Below are 21,194 nucleotides of genomic sequence, written 5' to 3'. Positions count from 1 at the left end.
TGCAAGTGAAATACTATAGGTATTAATCTGTCATTGGCTTTTGTAATTGATAGCAGCATATAGTTTAATAATAGACATCTGTCAGTGATTATTATCTACGGCAAGCATCTAGCAGCCTTTTTATTTGTTTATTTTATTTTATTTCACACTGACTGCTTTAGGCTTTGTTTTCCCCAGTTATATAACTGATTTTCCTCAATATGATTTTCTCTAATAGTTTAATTTCCCGCCCCAAAGGAATACAGTGACAGAGCTGGGTCATAATTACGATCTGGTGTCTAGCTACTCAAGTGTGGAAAGGTTAGACAGAGAAGAAACATGAAAGATCTACATGGCGAACTTCTGGGGAACTGCTTGACTAATTGGTGACATTTTACTGCATTGTCTGACTAGAATACCAGGTCAAGACACGAATGTAACAACTGCTTCGGGTCCTATTTAAAAGTACAAGACTGATTAAAAAAAGGCCAATACATCAAGTTTTTCGTCAGACTCGTAAGATCCTCGCTTGTATTTTATATACTAAACACAAAGCTAACATTTTTTCTTCTTTTTCATCTGACCTGCAGTGCAAAGCCAAACAAATCTACAGAGAAAACTCCAAATGGTGAAATCCAGAAGGTAAATCAGAATTGTTTTCTACTGTGTACCTCACAAGGATTCTTTTTCATCATTATTAGGAAGCTAACCATGCTTGTCAAGCTCAGTAAGGAAATCATTTAAAGTGAAACCCTTTCTGCGTTAATCGTTGAGGTTTCAAGGCTCAAAAAAAGCATATTTGCATCAGAGTTTGCAAGTCCAAATTCACAATTTGCACTTCATAAAAGCACATTGAAAAGTAAAACTGAAAAGCACATATTTTTACCATTATTGAACTTGGTTTAGATCCTTCCTTGTGGTTGAAAATTAAACTTGTCAAGGCACCCGGTCGGCTACTTCGTCTTCTTCGATGTTGTTTTTATTTATGATACTTTGCCTCCCTCTGCAGGCTTTTTTGCGGAATTAATTATTTTTCTGTTATTCCAACCTTTTGTCCGGCAGATTTAAGCACTCGACACCTTCCAGGGTTCGACATTAATGGTGGCCCGTGGCTACCACGTGACTCTGTTGGGCCACCTGAAGTTCACTAATGGTTGCTAAAACAGGCCACCACTGAAAACTTCTAGGGCCAAGTTGGCCAACTTATTACTTACTGACTACTTGTTGATACGACTATTTGTCAATATTACTTAGTGCAGTGCAGTCTTGGAACCAGACATGCAAAATAATAATACTAAACAATAACACATCGGATTTATATAGCGCTTTTCTAGACACTCAAAGATGCTTGACAATGGAACGGATACATTATTCATGCACTCGCACATTCACACTGTGGTGGCGGTAAGCTACTTAAGTAGCCACAGCTGCCCCGGGGCAGACTGACGGAAGCTTGGCTGCCAGTGTGTGGCCCCTCCGACCACCACCAAACATTCCCACCTTCCATACACCAGTGAGAGTAGCATTGGAGGCAATGTGTGTGAATTGCCGAGCCCAAGGACACAACAACATATAACTTGGGGAGAGCGGGATCAAACAGCCAACCTTCTGGTTACTGAACGATCGTCTCTACACCCTGAGCTATGGCCACCACAGGCTGATATGACACGTCCGTAACCAAGCTCATACGGCGCTGTGCGGTCCATGTTCGTGGACGACTTGATGTCAAAAAAACAAAAAAATCCAGGATGAATGTGCTGCAATTATTTTGGTGTCGACAAAGACGGTAAGTGAAGTGAAAATCGTGAATTTCTTTCACATCTCTCCTCAAAACCAACATGCTTTACGTTGTGTCCACTGTGGCTGTTAGCATAGCATCTAGCTTCGTTCCGTTCCAGTCACGGCAGATAAAAGCCTTCGATCGCCGCAAATAGTTTTATATTGAGCGGGGATCGCTGTCTGCCTGTAGGGGACATGGAGTTTGATGATCTGTGATAGTACTTCCTACCATCCTCCTCAAAGTTGCTTAGTGCCTGTAAAAATGATACAGGCCATAGCAAAGGTACCATTGAACTCGTTTTAAGTCAATGTTTCATCAGAAAAGTTAGGAAAATATTTTATTCAGGTTAAAAAGTTCCTTAGTACTACTACTTTTTAAACTTTAAATTACACGTGTAAATGACAAAACAAATAATACTTTGATAAATACACTAGGTTGAAAATAAAAAAAAATTCGGCACAAGAATTACCATCGTATGTTGACATTTTCCCTCCACAATTAATTGTGGGTAATACACGGTCTCAGCCGAAGTGTATTACGACTATGAGTCGCACTTAAAAGTCTGAAATTCTCTCAAAAATCGACGGTGCGCTTAATAGTGAAGTGCACCTTTTGTGTGCACAAAGTTCCAAATTCTGTAAATGTTGTTGTGCGACTTCGGTAAGCACTCCGGGATAATTTCTGAGGAGCCGCACGGTTAGGAGACTGACTGAAAATACTACAATGACGAGAAGGAACCTGGCATGTTTGATGGAGAACTTGCCCAGCTGTTTGTTTCAGATACAGAAGATGATGACTTTGAGGGTTTTGTGGATGACAATTGATCAAAAGTAACGTGAGCACATTGTTTTAAAGTACAACCGAATTCCCTGCTTACATTGTTAAATACTTCCATAAAGTACAACCAAACTCAGTTTTGCTCCACTGCCTTTTTAAAAACAAACGCAAGCATTTTTAATGTGAAAGCATGCTACCATACGTTTTGAGCTATTGTATGTTTAACTGTGCCTGCACCCAATAGTCCGGTGCGCCTTATGTGTATGTTAAATACAGAAATAACACCGGTAACTGAGACTGCGCCTTTTAATACCTTAAGCCTTATGGTCGGGAAAATACGGTAATCAAAAAGACAACAAGGACATTGTTGAACAAAACACTGTCTTGCTGCTGCCGCTGCTTCATTCAGCGCTCCTGCTCGTCCGGGGGAAACGCCTATCAAATGTCGGGAATGTGCAAGCTCATCTTCATCTTCATCAGTCTCTGCAGCCAACCTCGCTTCATAGACAGATGTTGCGGCTCTCAGCCATTTCCAAAGTATGCGGTGGGATCGGTGGAGCTTCAACGATGAATGGCTGCGTCTGGAGCTCACCGGCTACATGCTATAAACACTAGAAGTGTGCATGCGCAGCTAGAAACGAGCACGCACAACATCGTTTTATAAGATTGAATGACAAGATTGAGAACCAATCGTTAAAAGGATCTACCCAGAAGACACAGCGACAAAAGATCCTTGAATGCACCTTTAAGCTTTTCACTTGAACATGCTTTCTGAAATGGAGTTACTAGCTGCTGCTGTCACAGATACAGAGGGCTGAATGTTCTCCCCTCTGTTTGGGCTCCTAAGACATCTGATTCATCTGAACTTGTGTCAATTTTTTTGAAAAAAGATAATGATCTGGGATATCCTCCAAGGGTAGTTGGTTTTTAATTATTCCCGTCAAGAATTATCCCATGTCTTTGGGATCTGGTCTAACTGGCGGTCCCTGCCTTGAAGCACTCCTTTCAAGCAGTTGTTGTGATTTTCTTTAACTGTGTCTTAATGTTTTTCCATAGCACCTTTACAAGACGCGTGCGTGCGTGCGTGCGCGCGTGCGTGTGTGCGTGTGTGTGTGTGTGTGGGCCTCATATGGGAAAACATATTTAATCGTGAAATCAAGCCAACATAAAATGAAATCTTTCTTGAAGTTGTTGGAGTGTCCTGTTGCTAACAATTTCATCTATCCATCCATCCATCCATCCCTCCATCTATTTTCATTTGAATTACATTCAACTATTTGCTAGCCAGGAGTTCGACACATTGCTGGTGTGGGGTGAAATCCTTGCATTACCAAAAGCATTATATTATTATATATCATTATCTTATGCTAAAATAGCATAAGAGATCTGAATGTATTATTTATTATATTTGGTAAAATACTTTTTCACTCATCAATCACAACATGAAGCATATCCACACAAACCAATGTAATTCAATGCAATTTCTGAATTACACTGCTGTCAAAGCCAGGTTTTTCCTATACCACTGTTCTGGATGAAAGTTGTTGACATATATATACACATGGGTAGCTGGGGCTGATAAAAACAAAAAAACAAAATTAATTTCCCAACAGCAGCAAAATGGTGAGGGCAGGGATAAACTAATGAGCAGCGCCCTGTCCCATCCTATTCATGGCTGAGTTGCCCTTTAGCAAAACGCCCAGATTAGCATACATTTCATCTCACTTGGTTCATGTACAGTAAATGTGTTTCATCAATTTGCTGAGCTTTGAACTGTCTCTCCCTGCAGGTAAAAACTCCAAAGACTGAGAAGCTGCGATTACCTAACAATTCCAGGTAGAGATGAAAATTTAATGCCATTGTTTCTTTAAGGCTTGAATATCTGACAAGCCACCCTCAAATGATTGTCTCTAAAATGTCATCATCCTTTCTCAATCCTATTTCACTTTTACATCTATGTTTGCATTTTGAACAACTTGGACAAAATGCATTCACATTTTATAGAATGAGTCTATACTTTTCCCACAGAAATAATTATACTGTGTGCTGTGTCTTATCTGTGTCTTTTCAGCAAAGTAATAAATGAGACTGTATGGTATGAGTTGCTAGATACTCTGCAGGGTGTAGGCTGGGATGGCAGATGGTGGCCCAAGTCTTGCTGTGTTAAATCTGTCTCACAGCAGTGTTTCTGTAGACTTGTCTATGGCTTGTATCCCAGATGTGGCTTTAAGCCTAATCCTGTAAGAAGAGTGACATTTCAAAGGCGAAATCATCTGGTAACGTTCTTCAAAATTGTGGCTTCAAAGGTTTTTGCCTAATGGTTTAGGGAGTAATTGAGTAGTTCACAGAATGTTTCGGTCATGAACATTAATTCAATATTCAATTAAATTGAAATTGGCACCACACGGCATGCTACCACAACCCCACTGCACCGCACGGAACTTGTGGCAATATTGAACCATATTTACTATTTCATATGGACCACCATGGATGAAACCTCGCAATCTTGATTTCACGACCGGCTCGCGAAACCATTTCTGAATGGAGAGGTCAGCCTCATTTATTTAACTGCAGCGCGAGCATTCCATTCAAGTGAATGGGAACACAAGACCAGGCGAGCAGTGTGCACTTAAAATTATTTTTAAACCACAATCATTACAAATCCATCCACAAGTACCTTTTAAATTGTAAATATAGTTCAGCCTTGTTGTAAAACATTATTATATTTATTGTACATACTTTATTTTTATTACTTTGGCGAAGATCAGCGGGCGCCTCTGCCTCGCTTGCGTAAAATAAGGAAATGGGCGTATGCCATGGCGATGCTTGCTGCCTGTGCTCGTATCAGAAGAATTCTGATGCACAATCAAGTGACGGGATGGATGATGGGATGTCACTTTTTTATTTTAAGGTTTCACTTTTTCAACAAGTTCAGGTTGTACCCCGCTTTTACTGCCCAATGCCAGCTGGGATAGGCTCCAGCGCCCCCCGCAACCCTTGTGTGGACAAGCGGTTAAGAAAATGGATGGGTGGCACTTTTTTATTTTTATTTTTTTAAGGTCTCATGTTGTCATGCAATCTACCAATACTACCTTATCGATCGCGATTGACGCATTGAGCACCCCTGCTTTATACAGTATGTACTATATTTTTAACTTAACTTTAACTCATAACAACGATCCCGCGGCAGGGGATACAATTTTGTTTTGGCACAACACCAGCACTACTGCCTGCATGTCATAAACACCGCATGCCGTCTTTCAATTAAGTCTTTCGCGTTCTCATAATTCCTACCTGTCCTCACTCAGGTCCGCCTTTCCTGTGTCGGTGGGAAATGCTCCCACACAATCAGTCAAGCAGAGTGCTTACTGAAGTCGCACGACAACATTGAAATTTGGTGCACACAAAAGGCACACCTCATTATCAGGCGCACCGTCGATTGAGAAAATTTAAGACTTTTAAGTGTGCCTTATTTGGTCGTGAAAATACGGTAATTCTTTTTAAGCCCCTATCCCACTGAGTTGCGAGCATTGCTGAACGTTGCGAAAGTTGCGTTTTGCCATAGTTCGGAATTGGTCGAAATATGTCGCATTTGTTGGGGAGTTATTCGTAGTTGTCGCCATTATTGCAAAATTTACTTGCGAATCCATTTTTTCACCAACATGCGCATTTGCACGTAATCCCGTCGCAATTCATCGTAATTTGTCATAAATGCGTCGGCAAAGTTTTATTCGTAGGTCCCATTCATAAATTCACTCTGACGTCCATATACTACGGTGAGAAAGCATTTGTTTTCAGGCGGAGCGCGCTCTGTTTTAAAAAGTGAGGCTCTGCCTGTAACCGCACACGCATTGAAATCATAATTCAAAAATGAAAAACAAAAAGCTAGTTTGGAGACATGTGTTGAACATATTTTCCAATTTGTATTATTAAGGTTTTACAAGTGCCTGATGTGCCCCAGCCCCACCACGGGCAGCGCAGACAGTCAAGCAGGGTGATATTCCTCCAAAACGCATGCAGATGTTGCAGCGCGGGCATCAACTCAATGGGATCTAACTCCCTTAAAAAAAAAAGAAGACGTTTTAAGCCGATTAAGTGTCAAAATGATGATATACCATGTATGCATGTCATATTGGACTTTTTTTGTGCAGCGCGTCATCGCTATAACGTGGTGCGCGCAGGGGGACAAAGGGCCCTGTTTGTTTCTGACTTATTTCCTGGAATATATTGTGTTATAAAATGCCCATGGCACCGTCAAGTATTGACATAGTATAGACTCTATGTAAATATAAAATGAAAAATAACACTACATTTAAATTAAATTGATCCTGTGATTAACATTTCATAACCAAACATTTTAAGAGTGAAAACCAATGAATGGGCTCATTACCAAGTGCCACTCCCATTTTAACATACAATCCCACCACATTGTGTTTTATCAAAGATAAACAATAGCTAGTCAGACAAACAACCTGCTGAATCAAATGTCTCTAAACGCAGTCTTACCGGCTGCCTCTCCGGTGTTTGTAGAGTAGTTTGTCCGTGAGCATGAGAGTTCAGACGAGAAGGCAAGCACCCTTTTTCTGATGCTGACTGCTGCTTGATTTCAAATGTGTTCCTCCTGTGACAGGTGTCTCCTTTAAAAGGTCAGGCAGTGTGCTTGTCCTTTCAGGTCACTGTAGTTCTCCGGCCATTTTTGTAGTTCTTTCAACAGCCCTATCGCGGTATGTGAGTTCACAAACTCCGGAGAATACATCTTGTACCTTTACGGCTGATACGTTTGCAGCAGATCTTTTTTTCGATCAAACCAATCAGGCGTTATTTAGGCAGGACGAAACCAATAAGCGACTGATTGTCACCAAAATGTATGAGCGCATGTGCACACGCGATAATCATAGTCTGATCATATTCGAACAGAACTCGCAACGTTTTTGATAATATTCGAAAGTGTTCATTATTATTATTATTATTATTCCTCTAAATGTGCGGCAGCACTTCCGTCTTAAATTTTTTCCAAATTATTGCGAGCTTCGTTCTAATATTTTTACTGTGATTAACAGACATGTGTTAATCACAGTAAAAATATTACACATGTACTCATAAATTTTGGGGACAATCAGTCATGGTTTTCATTCATAATGCCACTTTGAGGAGCCGTTGCGCATAGTTGGCTGTGTCGCATTCTGCTGCAGTCATGTCTACCCCTTTCCCCCTTTCTTTCTCCAAGGATGAATATAAAAAAGCTGACTGAGTGGTATCTAAGTTATGGCAATATACTTGACGACACCATACTCAATTTTATAGCACAAAATTAGACCAGGAAATATGTCCAAAGTAAACAGCGGTTGCTTGCCGCAAATACGTTACGGCAATGACTGACTGGACAGAAATGTCCAATTATTACATCTTCTAATGAAAAGGAAACGAAAAATAATCATTTTAATCTGTTTTCTGGGTCAATTTGACTCAAATTTTAGGTTAAATCGGGCTTTGTCTCAAATGTCGCTTTTACTTTTTTTTTTTTTTTCTAAAAGAGCTCAGTATTGTTCATTCGGTAATGTCATCATCATTGCTCTTTTTTATTTTTATTTTATATATATATATATATATATATATATATATATATATATTTTTTTTTTTATTTATTATTATTTTTTTGTATGTGGGTGAGTGTGCGTGCGTGCGTGCGTGTATTTGTTAGCTCACCAAAAACCTATTAGGAAAAATCCCATACCGTTCACCTAAACCGAACACCGCCGTCAGGAGACCCGAGGGGACCAAAGAAAACCAAGGAAGGTGAAATCCAGCACCGACCAGACACCATCCACCGGGCCACCCACCAGAATTCTTCCCCAACCCCAGAAACATCTAAATTCCAACAAATCCCCCCCCAAAAAAAATCAGGGAGACCTGAGGAAAGGAATGAAGGACAGACGAAGCAGAGTGAGATCCACAGACACCAGCCTCCACCGATTCAATGACCTGAGGAGGAAGCAGATTGTGTCTGAGTTTCGATAGATGCTGGTGTGGTGGATCTGGCATGCATGAAAATCTCCACCAAAGAGGGGAGCCGTCGACCCCTGCCAGGACAGAGCAAGCGCAACACCTCAGGGCCCCCCAGGCCGCGGCAGCGCCAAAGGACGACCCCCGGGCCCCGCCAGGGCCACCGGCCGGAGAGCAAACCCAGGAGCCGGAGCGCCCCCCACCCCAACACGGCCCGCGCCCCCGACCCAACGCAGCAGGACGGAGCACTGCAGGCCCGCCGGGCACCCCCCCCCCCACCCAACCCAGCCCCAGCCGCCCCCAGGTCCCCAATCCCCCAGGCACCCCCCCACCCCGCAAACCCCCCCCCCCCCCAACAAAGCCGCCCCCCACCCGCCAGCTCGCCGACTGCCGAACTCTACCCCTAAACCGTGAATGTGAACCCACCCAGTGTATATACAAATGTTTGTGTGTGTGTTTGGGCTATTGAAATTAGGAGCAAAATGTCGCTTTTACATCGCAAACACGTTGTAGATATGTCGCAAAATGCCATAGTTGACAACCTCATATTTTGCGAATTCAACATTCGCAGCGTTCGCCAATGTTCGCAGTTCAGTGGGATAGGGGCTTTATCTTTTGTTTAGCTTTACAGTTAACTCCAACTGGAGTGTCATTAAACAGCTTAAAGGATGCTTATGGACGGCAGAATCACACAGATTTTCTCCGGACTTGCTACAATCTACATGGTGCATAATGCATCCAGGGTACTTTCACAACGTAGGGAACTTGTAAACGTGCCGCGGCGTTCTGCACATTAATCATTTTTCTTCAGTTATTACATTTGAACTAATTTAATCTCAGCTATTTTCATTAGAGCAACCCCTTCAATATCAGTCGGTTTACTGAATTTTGACTGATCTTACAAGGCCCACAAAATATTGTGTTCTATTGCTATATAAACATGGAACCTACCAAAGGAAAGATTAGACTCTTTTTTTCAGCAGAAAAAAGTGCATTTCTATTTTCTATCTTCTATCCGTTCTTTAGTTATCAGTTAGAATATAGCTAAGCTTGGTCAAAATTCCAATTCCTGAGAAAAAAAACAGACCTTTTTGTAAAACAAAACAACTACAATTTTTTCTTTTGTGACAGCTCAAACATCAAATAATGTTTTCCTGCAATAAAACAGCAAAAACAACATTCCAAAAAGTGCTTTTGATAACAAAATAACAGTTTATTGCACATAAAGACAAAAAATTTAATCGGCTAGTCTGACTCCAGCTTTGCCGCAGCATCCAGTGGTCCAGGAGTCAACGTGAGTAGCGAAACGAGCCGTGAACCCCAGGGATCATTTGCTCGACGGCTGCTTGTTGCGTTTGCTCGCCGAACGAAGCATCATTTCTTGACGTGCAGCAACACTATCATCGCCGTCATGCTTTGATGATCTGATGAAGATGCTTTTTTTTTTTTTTGCTAAAAAGCAATCCTTGAAGGGTTAACTTTTGTTCTGCCCATCGCTTATTTTCTACTTCAGCTGCCTCCGCGTTACTAGAATATGCTAGTGACATACGATACTCCCAGTCTCAACCTACACTTCCTCCTTCTCTTCTTCTGCAACAAGATCCTTGTGTTATACTGGCTGATCTTATGCTTTCTGCCACCTGCTGATTGTTATTTTTTAAAATAACGTTGCATCCAAGCCTAATCCTTCAGTCAGAAGCTGCTTTAGACCCTCCTGTATACTCTTGCATGAGAAAACTCTTATGACTTATATATATGTCATATGTACGCTGTGACTGACTTTTATGACGTATTCATACGTCTTACCCCGGGATTACACCTCATTTGTGTGCGTCTGCTACGACAGCGCAGCGGATCAGCTTGTTCAAATTACACTAGCTGCGTATGCGCTGCGGACCAGCTGCGTCGTGCCAGAGTCCGCCGCAAGGATAGACCTATTTTCTATTTTTGCCGGACGACGCATCCGTCGGCATCCGTCAAATGGCAAACTAGCACAGAACACATCGAGTGGGACAGGAAGACCGACGCAGTTTCAAAATAAAAAAATCTGGTTACTTTTCAGAATAAAATACTCACCAGATCCTATTTTGCAATCATGTCAGCAAAACGTTATCATGCTTAATGGTTATTTACTGTTTAAACACCAGCAAACATGGGCGAGGAGAGATTTTTAATGAAGGTGGATTATATATGACATGGCACATCCTTTTTTTTTGGACAACCTAAAAATGGATGCTGCATGGAACGTCATAGCAGAAGCTGTAGGTGAGTTCAATCAAATGAAGTCCACCTCTCTTTCTGCTTCTCTGTTGAGCACACTTTCTGTGTGCTTTGCGTTGTTTTTAATGCCACATTATCGTTCGCAATCACACGAGACACGGCGGGAAGTTGTCGGCGGTGGAGCTGCCGGACCACAGCTGTGCACAGCCGGTGAGTTTTGTCCATAAAATTTACATGTCCGGAGCGCACGGTCAAGATGGAGCGGAGCCACAACGCACACGCATGCAGTGTAATCCCGGGGTCATGTATGGAAAGAGTTAATGATCGAGAGAAACCAAAATCGAAATAATGATAACATTTCGGGTAATTGTCCAGCCCTGGTTTTAAGCAATCAACTCATTGACAGATACTAGATTTAACCTAATGTTATGTGTACTGTATTTTTGTGTGTGTGCTAGAGAGCCAGACGATGGTAATTTCACCACAAAGGAGAAAGGAGAGAACAACAAAAGAAAAAGACTCAAAGATGAGCCTGTCGATGTTCCTGTAAATGACAAAATAAAGTAAGTCTGTAAATAATGTCAGCATTCTAAGCTGTTGAGTGTCCTGTAAAGTACCGACTGACCTAGCTACTGAGAAACTCACATGCCATGCATACAAAGATGGGTTAGAGTTACTATAGTTCCCTCCAAATAGCTAAGTGTGTCAAACATGAAGGACATCATAACTATTGGTCTGTAATGTGAAACTGTCTGAAAATACAGCACCCTTCTATTGTAGTATCAATCACTAAAAATTGACACACTCTAGACTGTTAAATGGTTGACAGACAATTATCACTTTATAATGCTATAATAGGAATGGATTGGTTCAAGTGGAAAAAAAATAGGGGGGGGGCACTAAATAGATTGCAATGGAGGGTGGAATTACATAGTTTAAGATTCTGTTTTTCCACTTATTATTAAGCTAAAAATAAATAGAGCTTCTCAAGATAAAAAAATAAGTACAACCTCTGTGCTTCTTTGGAGTAATAGTGTTTTAACTAGAAAAATTCCCGCGGAAATTTTGAATGGGCCTGCTAACTCTTGCAACTCTTTTCAATGAGCTGAACAGTTTAAAATTTCAACCGTTGAAATCGCTCAAGAAATGTGGAAGTTATAATCAACTAAAAGTATTACTGCCCCTTTAAGAAACATGCACATTCACGCACACACATTTGATTTTAACTAACATTTCAATGAGCTGAACAGTTTAAAATTTCAACCATTGAAATCGCTCAAGAAATGTAAAAGTTAACCATAATCAACAGTATGTTACTGCCCCTTTAAGAAACATGCACATTCACGCACACACATTTGATTTTAAGTAACATTTCAATGAGCTGAACAGTTTAAAATTCAAACCATTGAAATCGGTCAAGAAATGTGGAATCTACCATAATCAACAGTATCTCACTGCCTCTTTACAAAACATGCACATTCACGCACACACATTTGATTTTAAGTTGTGAGGAGACGTCACGCACCAACACTCCATTGATTTGTATAGGATTACGCTCACCTCAAACAAAAGCCTCTCGCGACTTAACGGTTGAAGATGCAGATTCCAGAAATGGCTCGTTAGAACGGCAAGGGTTTGGGGAACGCGAGCATGTTCTCAGTTTTTTAATCGGATGAAAAATGACCAAATGAGAGCAGGTTGAAAACTTATGATTGATCGAAAATGAAGAGGGAAAAAACGGCGAAATTAACATGGAGGAGATAGGCGCCAAAGTCCGACTTCTCCTCGCTTAAAGTGAAAATAAAGGTACTAATTGACACCTTAGCTAAATAAAACTTGGTTTTTCAGAAAGCAGAGGCTTGTGGCTACAAAACGTGCGAATTTGATGTCTAGTGAGCAAAGATTGTGGCCATGGTGACGAGTTGAAGTGAAACTTTTGGAAATATATTTTTTGGTTCCCGTCACTGAAGCCTTAATTAGTCACACTCTAAATAGGCGACTTTCACCCTTTGCTCACTGTCTTTGAACCCGCACAGGGGGAAGAGCTTTCATTCCTTGATTTTTTTTTTGACACTGAGCTAAAGATGGGAAAAATTCCAACAAAATGAGCTAAAATTCATATCGGTCGGTTAACGTATGCGCGCGCAGCGTGTCTTTGAAAAAGGTGCTTTATTGGGGTTGATGTCTTTCGGATTCCCATTCATTCCTATGGGACTTTTATTGGGAGTTTTTTGGGAATAGTGTCGCCATGGTAACTGGGAATTCTTATAAAAAATAATAGCGCAGCGAGTCAGATCGAGCCGCATCGTTTGATACCTCATTTGTCCCGGTGCGATCTACGGTTCGGGCCGCATTTTTGCGGAAAAATCTGTGGAAGTATAATATAATAAGAAACGCGACAATAATAATAAACCCTTTTCTAGGGTGGATAGTAATATGTGCCTGCTTGCTCCGCAAGCAGCAGCTTTGCTGCTGCTTGCTCCGCTTAGCAGGCCCATAACTAGGGCTGGGGGGGAAAAAGTCCACCACAAAAATGGTCGACTTATATTATTTTTGCCCTGAGGCATTGCCAGCACCATTTTACACCACGACGCCATACACACAATCATTTTCACTCATTATCTTTTCACAGTCTATTAGCAGCCTCTCTTGGTGGAAAGGGGACACTGCAGATTAGGAGCATCATCAGTGTTTTTACGTAGGTTCGTGTTTTTACACAGGATACCCTTCCTGCTACATCCCATTAATTTTTATAACACAGGTAGTGACTTTGAATTAGGGTAAAGCGTACAGTGCCCATTAGGATGTTAGCGTTGGTGACTGGGACTTAAACTGTGGACCCTTGTCTCAAAGACAGTAATCCACTGCATTGCCCAATGCCTAACTACAAGTTAATGGGCTTTTAAGCTATCATCGCTGACTAGAACGTAGTTCATTGCCATTTGGAAAGTATTGAATGGTGTTTGGAGACTATATATAATGTAGCCGCAAGGTGGCACAAGCCAGTGTCTTCTTGTGCTAGTCCTAAGCCCGGATAAATACAGAGGGTTGTGTTAGAAAGGGCATCCGACGTAAAACTTTGGCCAAATCAAACATGCAAATTAAATATATGACTTCCATACGGGATCGAACGAGGCCCGGGTTAACGACCGCCATCGGTTCTGTTGACCTACAGGGTGCCAGTAAAAACTGGACTACTGTTGGTCAAAGAAGGAGAGGAGGAAGGTGTGTTCGTAGGAAGAAAGAGAAGAGGAACACCAAGAGTCTAGGACTGAGAGTAGGGACTTTGAATGTTGGAAATATGACAGGAAAAGGTAGAGAACTGGTTGGCATGATGCAGAGGAGGAAGGTGGACATACTATGTGTTCAGGAGACCAGGTGGAATGGGAGCAAAGCTAGAAGTTTAGGAGCAGGGTACAAGTTGTTCTATCATGGTGTAGATAGGAAGAGAAATGGAGTAGGAGTTATCGTGAAGAAGGAGTTTGTTGGGAACGTCCTGGAGGTAAGAAGAGTGTCAGAGTGATGAGCCTGAAGCTAGGAATCGAAGGTGTGATGATCAATGTTCTTAAGTGGGTATGCGCCACAGGTCGGATGTGAGCTGGAGGAGGAGGAGAACTTTTGGTTGCACATTGATGAAATGATGCAGAGCATCCCTAGAAGTGAGACAGTAATCATTGGTGCAGACTTTAATGGACACCTTGGTGCAGGAAACATAGGTGATGAGGAGGGAGGTGATGGGCAAGTTTGGTATCCAGGAGAGGAACTCAGAAGGACAGATGGTGGTTGACTTTGCAAAAAGAATGGAAATGGCTGTCGTCAATACTTTATTCCAGAAGAGGCAGGAACATAGGGTGACCTATAAGAGTGGAGGTAGGCGTATACAGGTAGACTACATCTTGTGTAGACGGTGTAATGTAATAGGATGGTAGTGTGTAGGGTGACTCTGGGTGTGAGGAAGACAAAGACGGCAAAGGCAGAGCAGAGGACGAAATGGTGGAAGCTAAAAAAGGAAGAGTGTTGTATGACTTTCAGGAGTTGAGACGGGCTCTGGATGGTCAGGAAGTGCTTCCAGATGACTGGACAACTACAGCAAATGTGATCAGGGAGACAGGTAGGACAGTCCTTGGCGTGTCATCTGGAAGGAAAGGGGATAAGGAGAATTGGTGCTGGAATGAGGAGGTAAAGAAGTGGATCCAGAGAAAGAGGTTAGCTAAGAAGAAGTGGGACACAGAGGACTGAAGAAAGTAGAAAGGAGTACAAGGAAATGCAGCGTAAGGTGAAAGTAGAAGTGGCAAAGGCCAAACAAGGGAGGGGCTTATGATGACTTGTATGCTAGGTTGGACAGTAAGGAGGGAGAGACTGATCTATACAGGTTGGCAAGGCAAAGAGACAGAGATGGGAAGGACAGGTTAGGGTAATAAAGGACTATGATGTTTGCAGATGACATTATCTGTAGTGAGAGCAGGGAACAGGTTGAGGAGAAGCTAGAGGCATGGAGGTTTGCCCTGGAAAGAAGGGGAGTTAAGGTTAGCCGTAGCGAGACGGAGTATCTGTGTGTGAATGGGAGGGACCCAAGTGGAAGAGTGAGGTTACAGGGGAAAGAGACCAAGAAGGTGGAGGAGTTTTAAGTTTTTAGGTTCAACAGTCCAGAGCAATGGAGTGTGTGGAAAATAAGTGAAAAAGCGTGTGCAGGCAGGCTGGAACGGGTGGAGAAAAGTGTCAGGTGTGATGTGTGATAGAAGAGTTTCAGCTAAAATGAAAGGAAAGGTTTATAAAACTGTTGTGAGACCAGCAATGTTGTTTGGTCTGGAGACAGTGCCACTGAGGAAAAGACAGGGGGCAGAACTGGAGGTGGCAGAGATGAAGATGCTGAGGTTCTCTTTGGGAGTGACCAGGATGGATAGAATCAGGAATGAGTACACGCTCACACGCACGCACACATGCACACACACATACACACGCACAAGCACATACTCACGCACATACAAAATAAAAATAAATAAATTAAATTAAATTTAAAAAAATGATAGAGCAATGATTATGACATGTCGAATCTGTAAAATTACAGAATAAACAATACTGAGCTCTCTCAAAAAGAAAAGGAGAGTACATCAGAGGGCCAGCACATGTTAGAGGCTTTGGAGATTAAGTCAGAGAGATCAGACTGAGATGGTTTGGACATGTCAAGAGGGGAGATAGTGAGTATATTGGCAGAGGGATGCTGAGTTTCCAAATGCCAGGCAGGAGGTCTAGAGGAAGACCAAAGAGGAGGTTTATAGATGTAGTTAAAGAGGACATGAAGGTAGTTGGTGTGACAGCACAGGATGCAGAGGACAGATGGAGGCAACTGATTTGCTGTGGCGACCCCTGAAGGGAAAAGCCAAAAGGAAAAGAAGAAGTTTGCAGACTATATATCATGTTAACGTGTGACAGAAATGGAAACTCATTTGTGTTAAACTGCAAGAATGCTAAACATAGCTTAACATAGCTGGAAAAACATCTGTTGTCAACACGTAGCTCAGCAGACCCAATTTGAGTGGGAAAATGTGAACTAAATGGCAGTGTTTGTTTACCTTAAATGGTAATCATTAGCGCGCAAATGCTAATCACGATTGCTAAACGTTTAGCATAGGCTAATTTTGGTGGTATTAAATAATACTCATGTACAGAAGATGATAAATGATTAGTAGATATATCCACTCAATTGAATTCATGTAGAGATAATGATGTATGTGTGGTTAGTGTTTGTTTAACTTAAATGGTAATTGCTAGCGCGCTAATGCTTATAACAATTGCTGTCCCTTGCTCGTCGCTACTTTGCAGTTCACTTATTGCAGATTCACTCTGTCACGGATGTTTATTTGGGTCCATAACTCATACATTGCGGGGTTGTATGGAGGACCAAAATGCCAACTGATCGACATGTATATTAGTCTGCCGGTCTCTGTCCGTTCCACAACAAGGAAGAATTCACACACTCGAAAGAAACAATGGACCTTGTTGCTCTGAAGTTGTCAAGCAACTCAAGTCGCAAGTTGTGGTGACAATGGACAATGGACAAGATAGTTGTCCATGGCTGGAGCTCTCCATGCAAGCCTTCCTTGTTCGCTGACTTGCTCGCTCTACCATTGAAAGGCAGTTTGCAATGGCGGATTCCAACCAAGACACGTTTAGTACCGCCCCCTCATTTGAATAACATTTCATGACGGATTTCATGCTGACAGCGTCTGCGGCATTATTCGATGGAGTAATCGATAGGATACTCGATTTTAAAAATTCGATAGCGACAACCCTAGCTTTAACTGTAAGAGTAATTTTTAGTTGAGTTTTGTGAATGAAAGCAGATTTATGACAAGGATATTTTACAGGGTTAAACCATTCAAGCAATAACGGTTGTAAAATTTAGGTTTTTTTTCTAGAAATTCCGCCTCAACAAAAAGGTATAATCATGTCTGTTGGATCGTGTTGCCTCATTAGAAAACCGTTAATATTTTGTTTGTGTGGATTCAGCTGCAAAAATAAAAGACAACATTCAGTGGAAGAAGAAAGTGATGGAGAACCTCAGAAAAAGAAGTCTAAGAAGAAAACTGAAACGGTAAATCTGTTTCCCCTGCTTGATCCGTCACCATCAATAACGTCTGAGTTGTAAGAAATGTCAATGCTGGGAGTAATTGAATTCAAATTTTTTGTGTATTTATCCACACAGGATGTGAAGATAGAGGAAGGAGAGCAACCAGTCCCCAAAAAGACTAAGAAGACCAAGGAGGAGATTAAGGAAGCAAGAGAATTGAAGATCAGACAAAAGGAAGAGGAGGAGCAGAAGCGCTGGCGATGGTTTGTGATGTGAAAAAAACAAAAACTTTTTTGAACCCAGCCCTGTTTCTCTCTCTCGCTCTCGCTCTCGCTCTCGCTCACGCTCACGCTCACTCTCACTCTCACTCTCACTCTCACGCTCACTCTCACTCTCACTCTCACACACAAAAGCAATTACCATTGTCAAATGTATCCTCATATTCCATCAGGTGGGAAGAAGAGAAGTATGAAGCTGGGGTAAAATGGAGGTTTCTGGAACACAAAGGACCCTACTTCCCTCCCAACTACCAGCCCCTACCAGACGATGTTCACTTCTTCTACAAAGGTAAGCGATCTGTCTCACAAAATTCACAAACATATACCAAAAGAGAATGTATTTTAATCTCCAAAAAGCAATCAAACATTTATGTAAAAAAACACAGACTTTCCAATGTGCAATATTTCAGTTTGTTGTTTCTGTTAAAACAATGTCTACAGGAAATATTTCAAACAATATCATTTGCATTCACACTCAGTTGTAGAGTGACAGATGGTCATGATCTGTGTAGGAAAATGGCTGACACGACCTAATGACTTGCCTATTACAAAAATGTCTCCCCCACCCAACAATGCACACAACACATGTTTGGAGTGACTGTATAAAGTGTTGTGCTGTTAATGTATTATGTTGAATGCAAAAAAACAACAACCAAAAAAACCTTGCCAAAAAACTGTGTTGAACCATCAAAAGTTTTTATATGCATGACAACATATCAATACATTTTCTTGTCACAGGACACAAGAAATTGCAAATAGACAGATGTTTTGCTTGTATTTTCGCACAGGACAGCCAGTGAAGCTCAGCCTGGCAGCTGAGGAGGTGGCTGTGTTCTTTGCTCAGATGTTAGATCATGAATACACGACTAAAAAGGTTTTTCGGGAGAACTTCTTCTCCGATTGGAGACAGGTAAATGCAAACTGGTGATTAAAAAATAATGTTCCCAGGCTGCAGTATATGAACAACACAGACAATATATATTGGCCAACATTCTTGTAAATTATTTTTTTTTAAATTAGTCTAAATGCAAATTTAGCTTTTGAAAAGTGTTTTTATCTAGTTTTATTTATTTTATAAGATGAGTAAATCTACACAACAAATATGTTTGACTGAATAAAACAAATTATATGACACTGTAGATAAAATTAATTTCCCTGTATCAATTGCATCTATTTTAAAGCCTAATTCTAAAATAGAATAGTGAGGAATAGTATTTTTTTTCTGTAAATAACAATTCATAATAAAAACATGAACAACTTTTTAAATTTATGAACATTTAATAAAAAACCAAAACCTAAGAAATCTACAACATACTGCAATACAAAAAAAGCCTTTGTTCAATATGTTGCTGCACCTTTGACAGCAATGACAGCCTCAAGTCGTTCTGAATATGCCACATGCTTGGCAAAACTATTTTGGAACAATGTGATCCATCATCTTTGCAGCACCTTCCAAACTCCATCAAGTTCATCAAGCATCGGAGCACGGGCATTTTCTGATCTCTCGAGATGTTGGGGCGCATTCTAGCCTGGGCTCACAAACTTGCGGGAACACACTAAAAGTAAAAAGCAATGATTAACTCTTTGACCGCCAAAAACGTTTAATAACGTTTAGTAAAATCCAAATGAGCGCCGCCAAAGACGTTAAGACGTTAACTATGTTTTTGGGGAAACGGGTGGAGGAAAGCCTTGGCAAGCCGTGCTGAAAGTATCAAGCAGGTCGAGTTAGTATAATGACTATTTTTGGGCACTAGTGGCAGCGATGACTCTCTTTGGACAAGATCGGGTAGGCGTCAGTAGAAGACGTGAGGCGGAGCTAGAGTGTTGAGGGGAGAATGGCTGAGGAAGCGAAAATGGCGACCGGTTGCAAGCAGCTCACGCTAGAGAATTTTTTTTCAAAGACGAAAAGCATCGACCAATGCTAAAGAGCACATTGATGATGATGATGATGATGATGGTGACTCCGAGGTTGACGCCGAAGTTGGAAGCGTTGACGCCGAAGTTGGAAGCATCGACGCGGCGGCTTCGATCACGTCGTAAAGCCTCACCGGCTAGCGATGCTAACGGCGGAAAACAAGCATTTCTGCACAGGTGGACGTTCAATCGGACGATGAAAAGTACTCCGAGTCCAATGCATATTCATCGGAGGAGTGGGTACAGTCTGATCACGGAGAAGACACTGGTTCTGGACTACGATGCCACCATGAATGGAGTGGATAAGATGGATCAGAACATCTCTTACCACTCGGTAGAGGAACCGAAGGACATGAGGAAGCCAGACGTAACACCAGGTCACCGTATCATGATCCTGAGAGAAGACTTGATGACAACATGGCCAAACACACACTGCAGTATATACCTGCTACTCCCCGGAAAAAAAGGCCGGCAAGAAAGTGCACGCTAAGGGACAATCGCAGTGAAACTAATCTGTGGTGCAAATCCTGCTGCGTCCCCTTGCACGCAGGGGAGTTTTACACAATATACCTCACAAAAAGAAAAACTGTGTAGTTGAAACATCCACACAATTGTAAATAGTACCACAGTTGCACACATTTGTAAATAGTTTGCCAAATTGTTTTGTCAAATTGTTACACTGTTGAATGTAAATAAACGTATTTTGCTATCAAAAAACACTTTTTCATTGTTGGTGGTAGTGTTTTACAGAAGTAAAGCACTGTTTAGGTGTTTGTGGCATCATTCATGGAAAAAAAAGGTGTCAAATTCACTAGAGTGCATGAAATAATATCGTTTTACAAAAACCTTGATTTCTCCGTATTTTGGTCCAAAACAGAGCATTTGGTTGAAACTAACCTATCTTCTATTGTTGATTACTGAAAAACGGAATAAGGTAGAAACTAACTTTTTTTTTCTGATGAAAGGATGAGAGTTTAATCTTTCATTTGGTAGTATCTGTGTTTCCATAGTCCAAACACAAAATTTTCTGTGGACCTTGAAAGATCAGTCAAAATGCTTAAATCAGCTGGCACCCACATATCCTCTTTTCTGAAAATGCTTGGCACTCAGAGTTAAAATGGTTAAGTATTAAGAGATTTTTTTTCGTCATTTTGATTTTTATGCAAATTTATATTTGTGACAATTGCTGGGATTGGCTGTTAGACAGGAAATGCAAATCAGTTGTTACTTTTGTTTCTCCCCTCCAGTAAACCTGCCTGAGTAAATTTTTTCCTCTCCCGGGTTGAGCACACTTCATGGGCACGAGCCAGTTCAAAATACTGTAAATTCCAACGTATTGGCAAATTTGTGGGCATGCGATTGTGTCATTTCACTCACCACGGAGCTTGTCGTCTAAATCTAAATCTAAATCTAAATGTCGTCTAAATCTTAGTGTGTGCGCATCAACCTGCGTCAGTCCTGAATATTTCCGCTTTAATTTTTACCTACACAGTGATATGAAAAAATAATTGTAAATATAAATAAATATTTATTTCATATTAAAATACCCCAAATTTCTTCTGGGCGTGAGCATGTGTCACTACAGCATGCCGTCTCTAAAAGGTCACTGGTTTTAAGTATATAGTACATTAGAGAAGCTAAATGTATACAATAAATAATGATGAATCACATC

The 21,194-nt window shown here is 41.2% G+C and overlaps 1 protein-coding gene across 9 annotated transcripts in view; it reads left to right on the top strand.

Annotated features, from left to right (window-relative positions):
* Positions 1-21,194, top strand: part of LOC147176368 (DNA topoisomerase I, mitochondrial) — a 58,434-nt gene that overhangs the window by 14,836 nt on the left and 22,404 nt on the right. For 6 of the 9 annotated variants that reach the window (XM_086072581.1, XM_086072582.1, XM_086072580.1 and 3 more), the window contains exons 3-9: positions 570-621; positions 4,326-4,372; positions 11,218-11,322; positions 17,270-17,354; positions 17,466-17,593; positions 17,782-17,897; positions 18,397-18,518. In XM_086072581.1, the coding sequence (XP_085928707.1) occupies positions 570-621; positions 4,326-4,372; positions 11,218-11,322; positions 17,270-17,354; positions 17,466-17,593; positions 17,782-17,897; positions 18,397-18,518 (655 nt within the window). The remainder of the gene's footprint in view (positions 1-569; positions 622-4,325; positions 4,373-11,217; positions 11,323-17,269; positions 17,355-17,465; positions 17,594-17,781; positions 17,898-18,396; positions 18,519-21,194) is intronic. The other 3 variants (XM_086072585.1, XM_086072584.1, XM_086072583.1) reach the window with 1 other exon arrangement.

Source organism: Leptonotus elevatus, chromosome 4, assembly GCF_054856555.1.
Source record: "Leptonotus elevatus isolate MCC_2025b chromosome 4, RoL_Lele_1.0, whole genome shotgun sequence".
NCBI lineage: Eukaryota > Metazoa > Chordata > Actinopteri > Syngnathiformes > Syngnathidae > Leptonotus > Leptonotus elevatus.
Note: the sequence above shows the minus strand (reverse complement) of the source record. Positions and strands in the feature narration are given on the sequence as shown.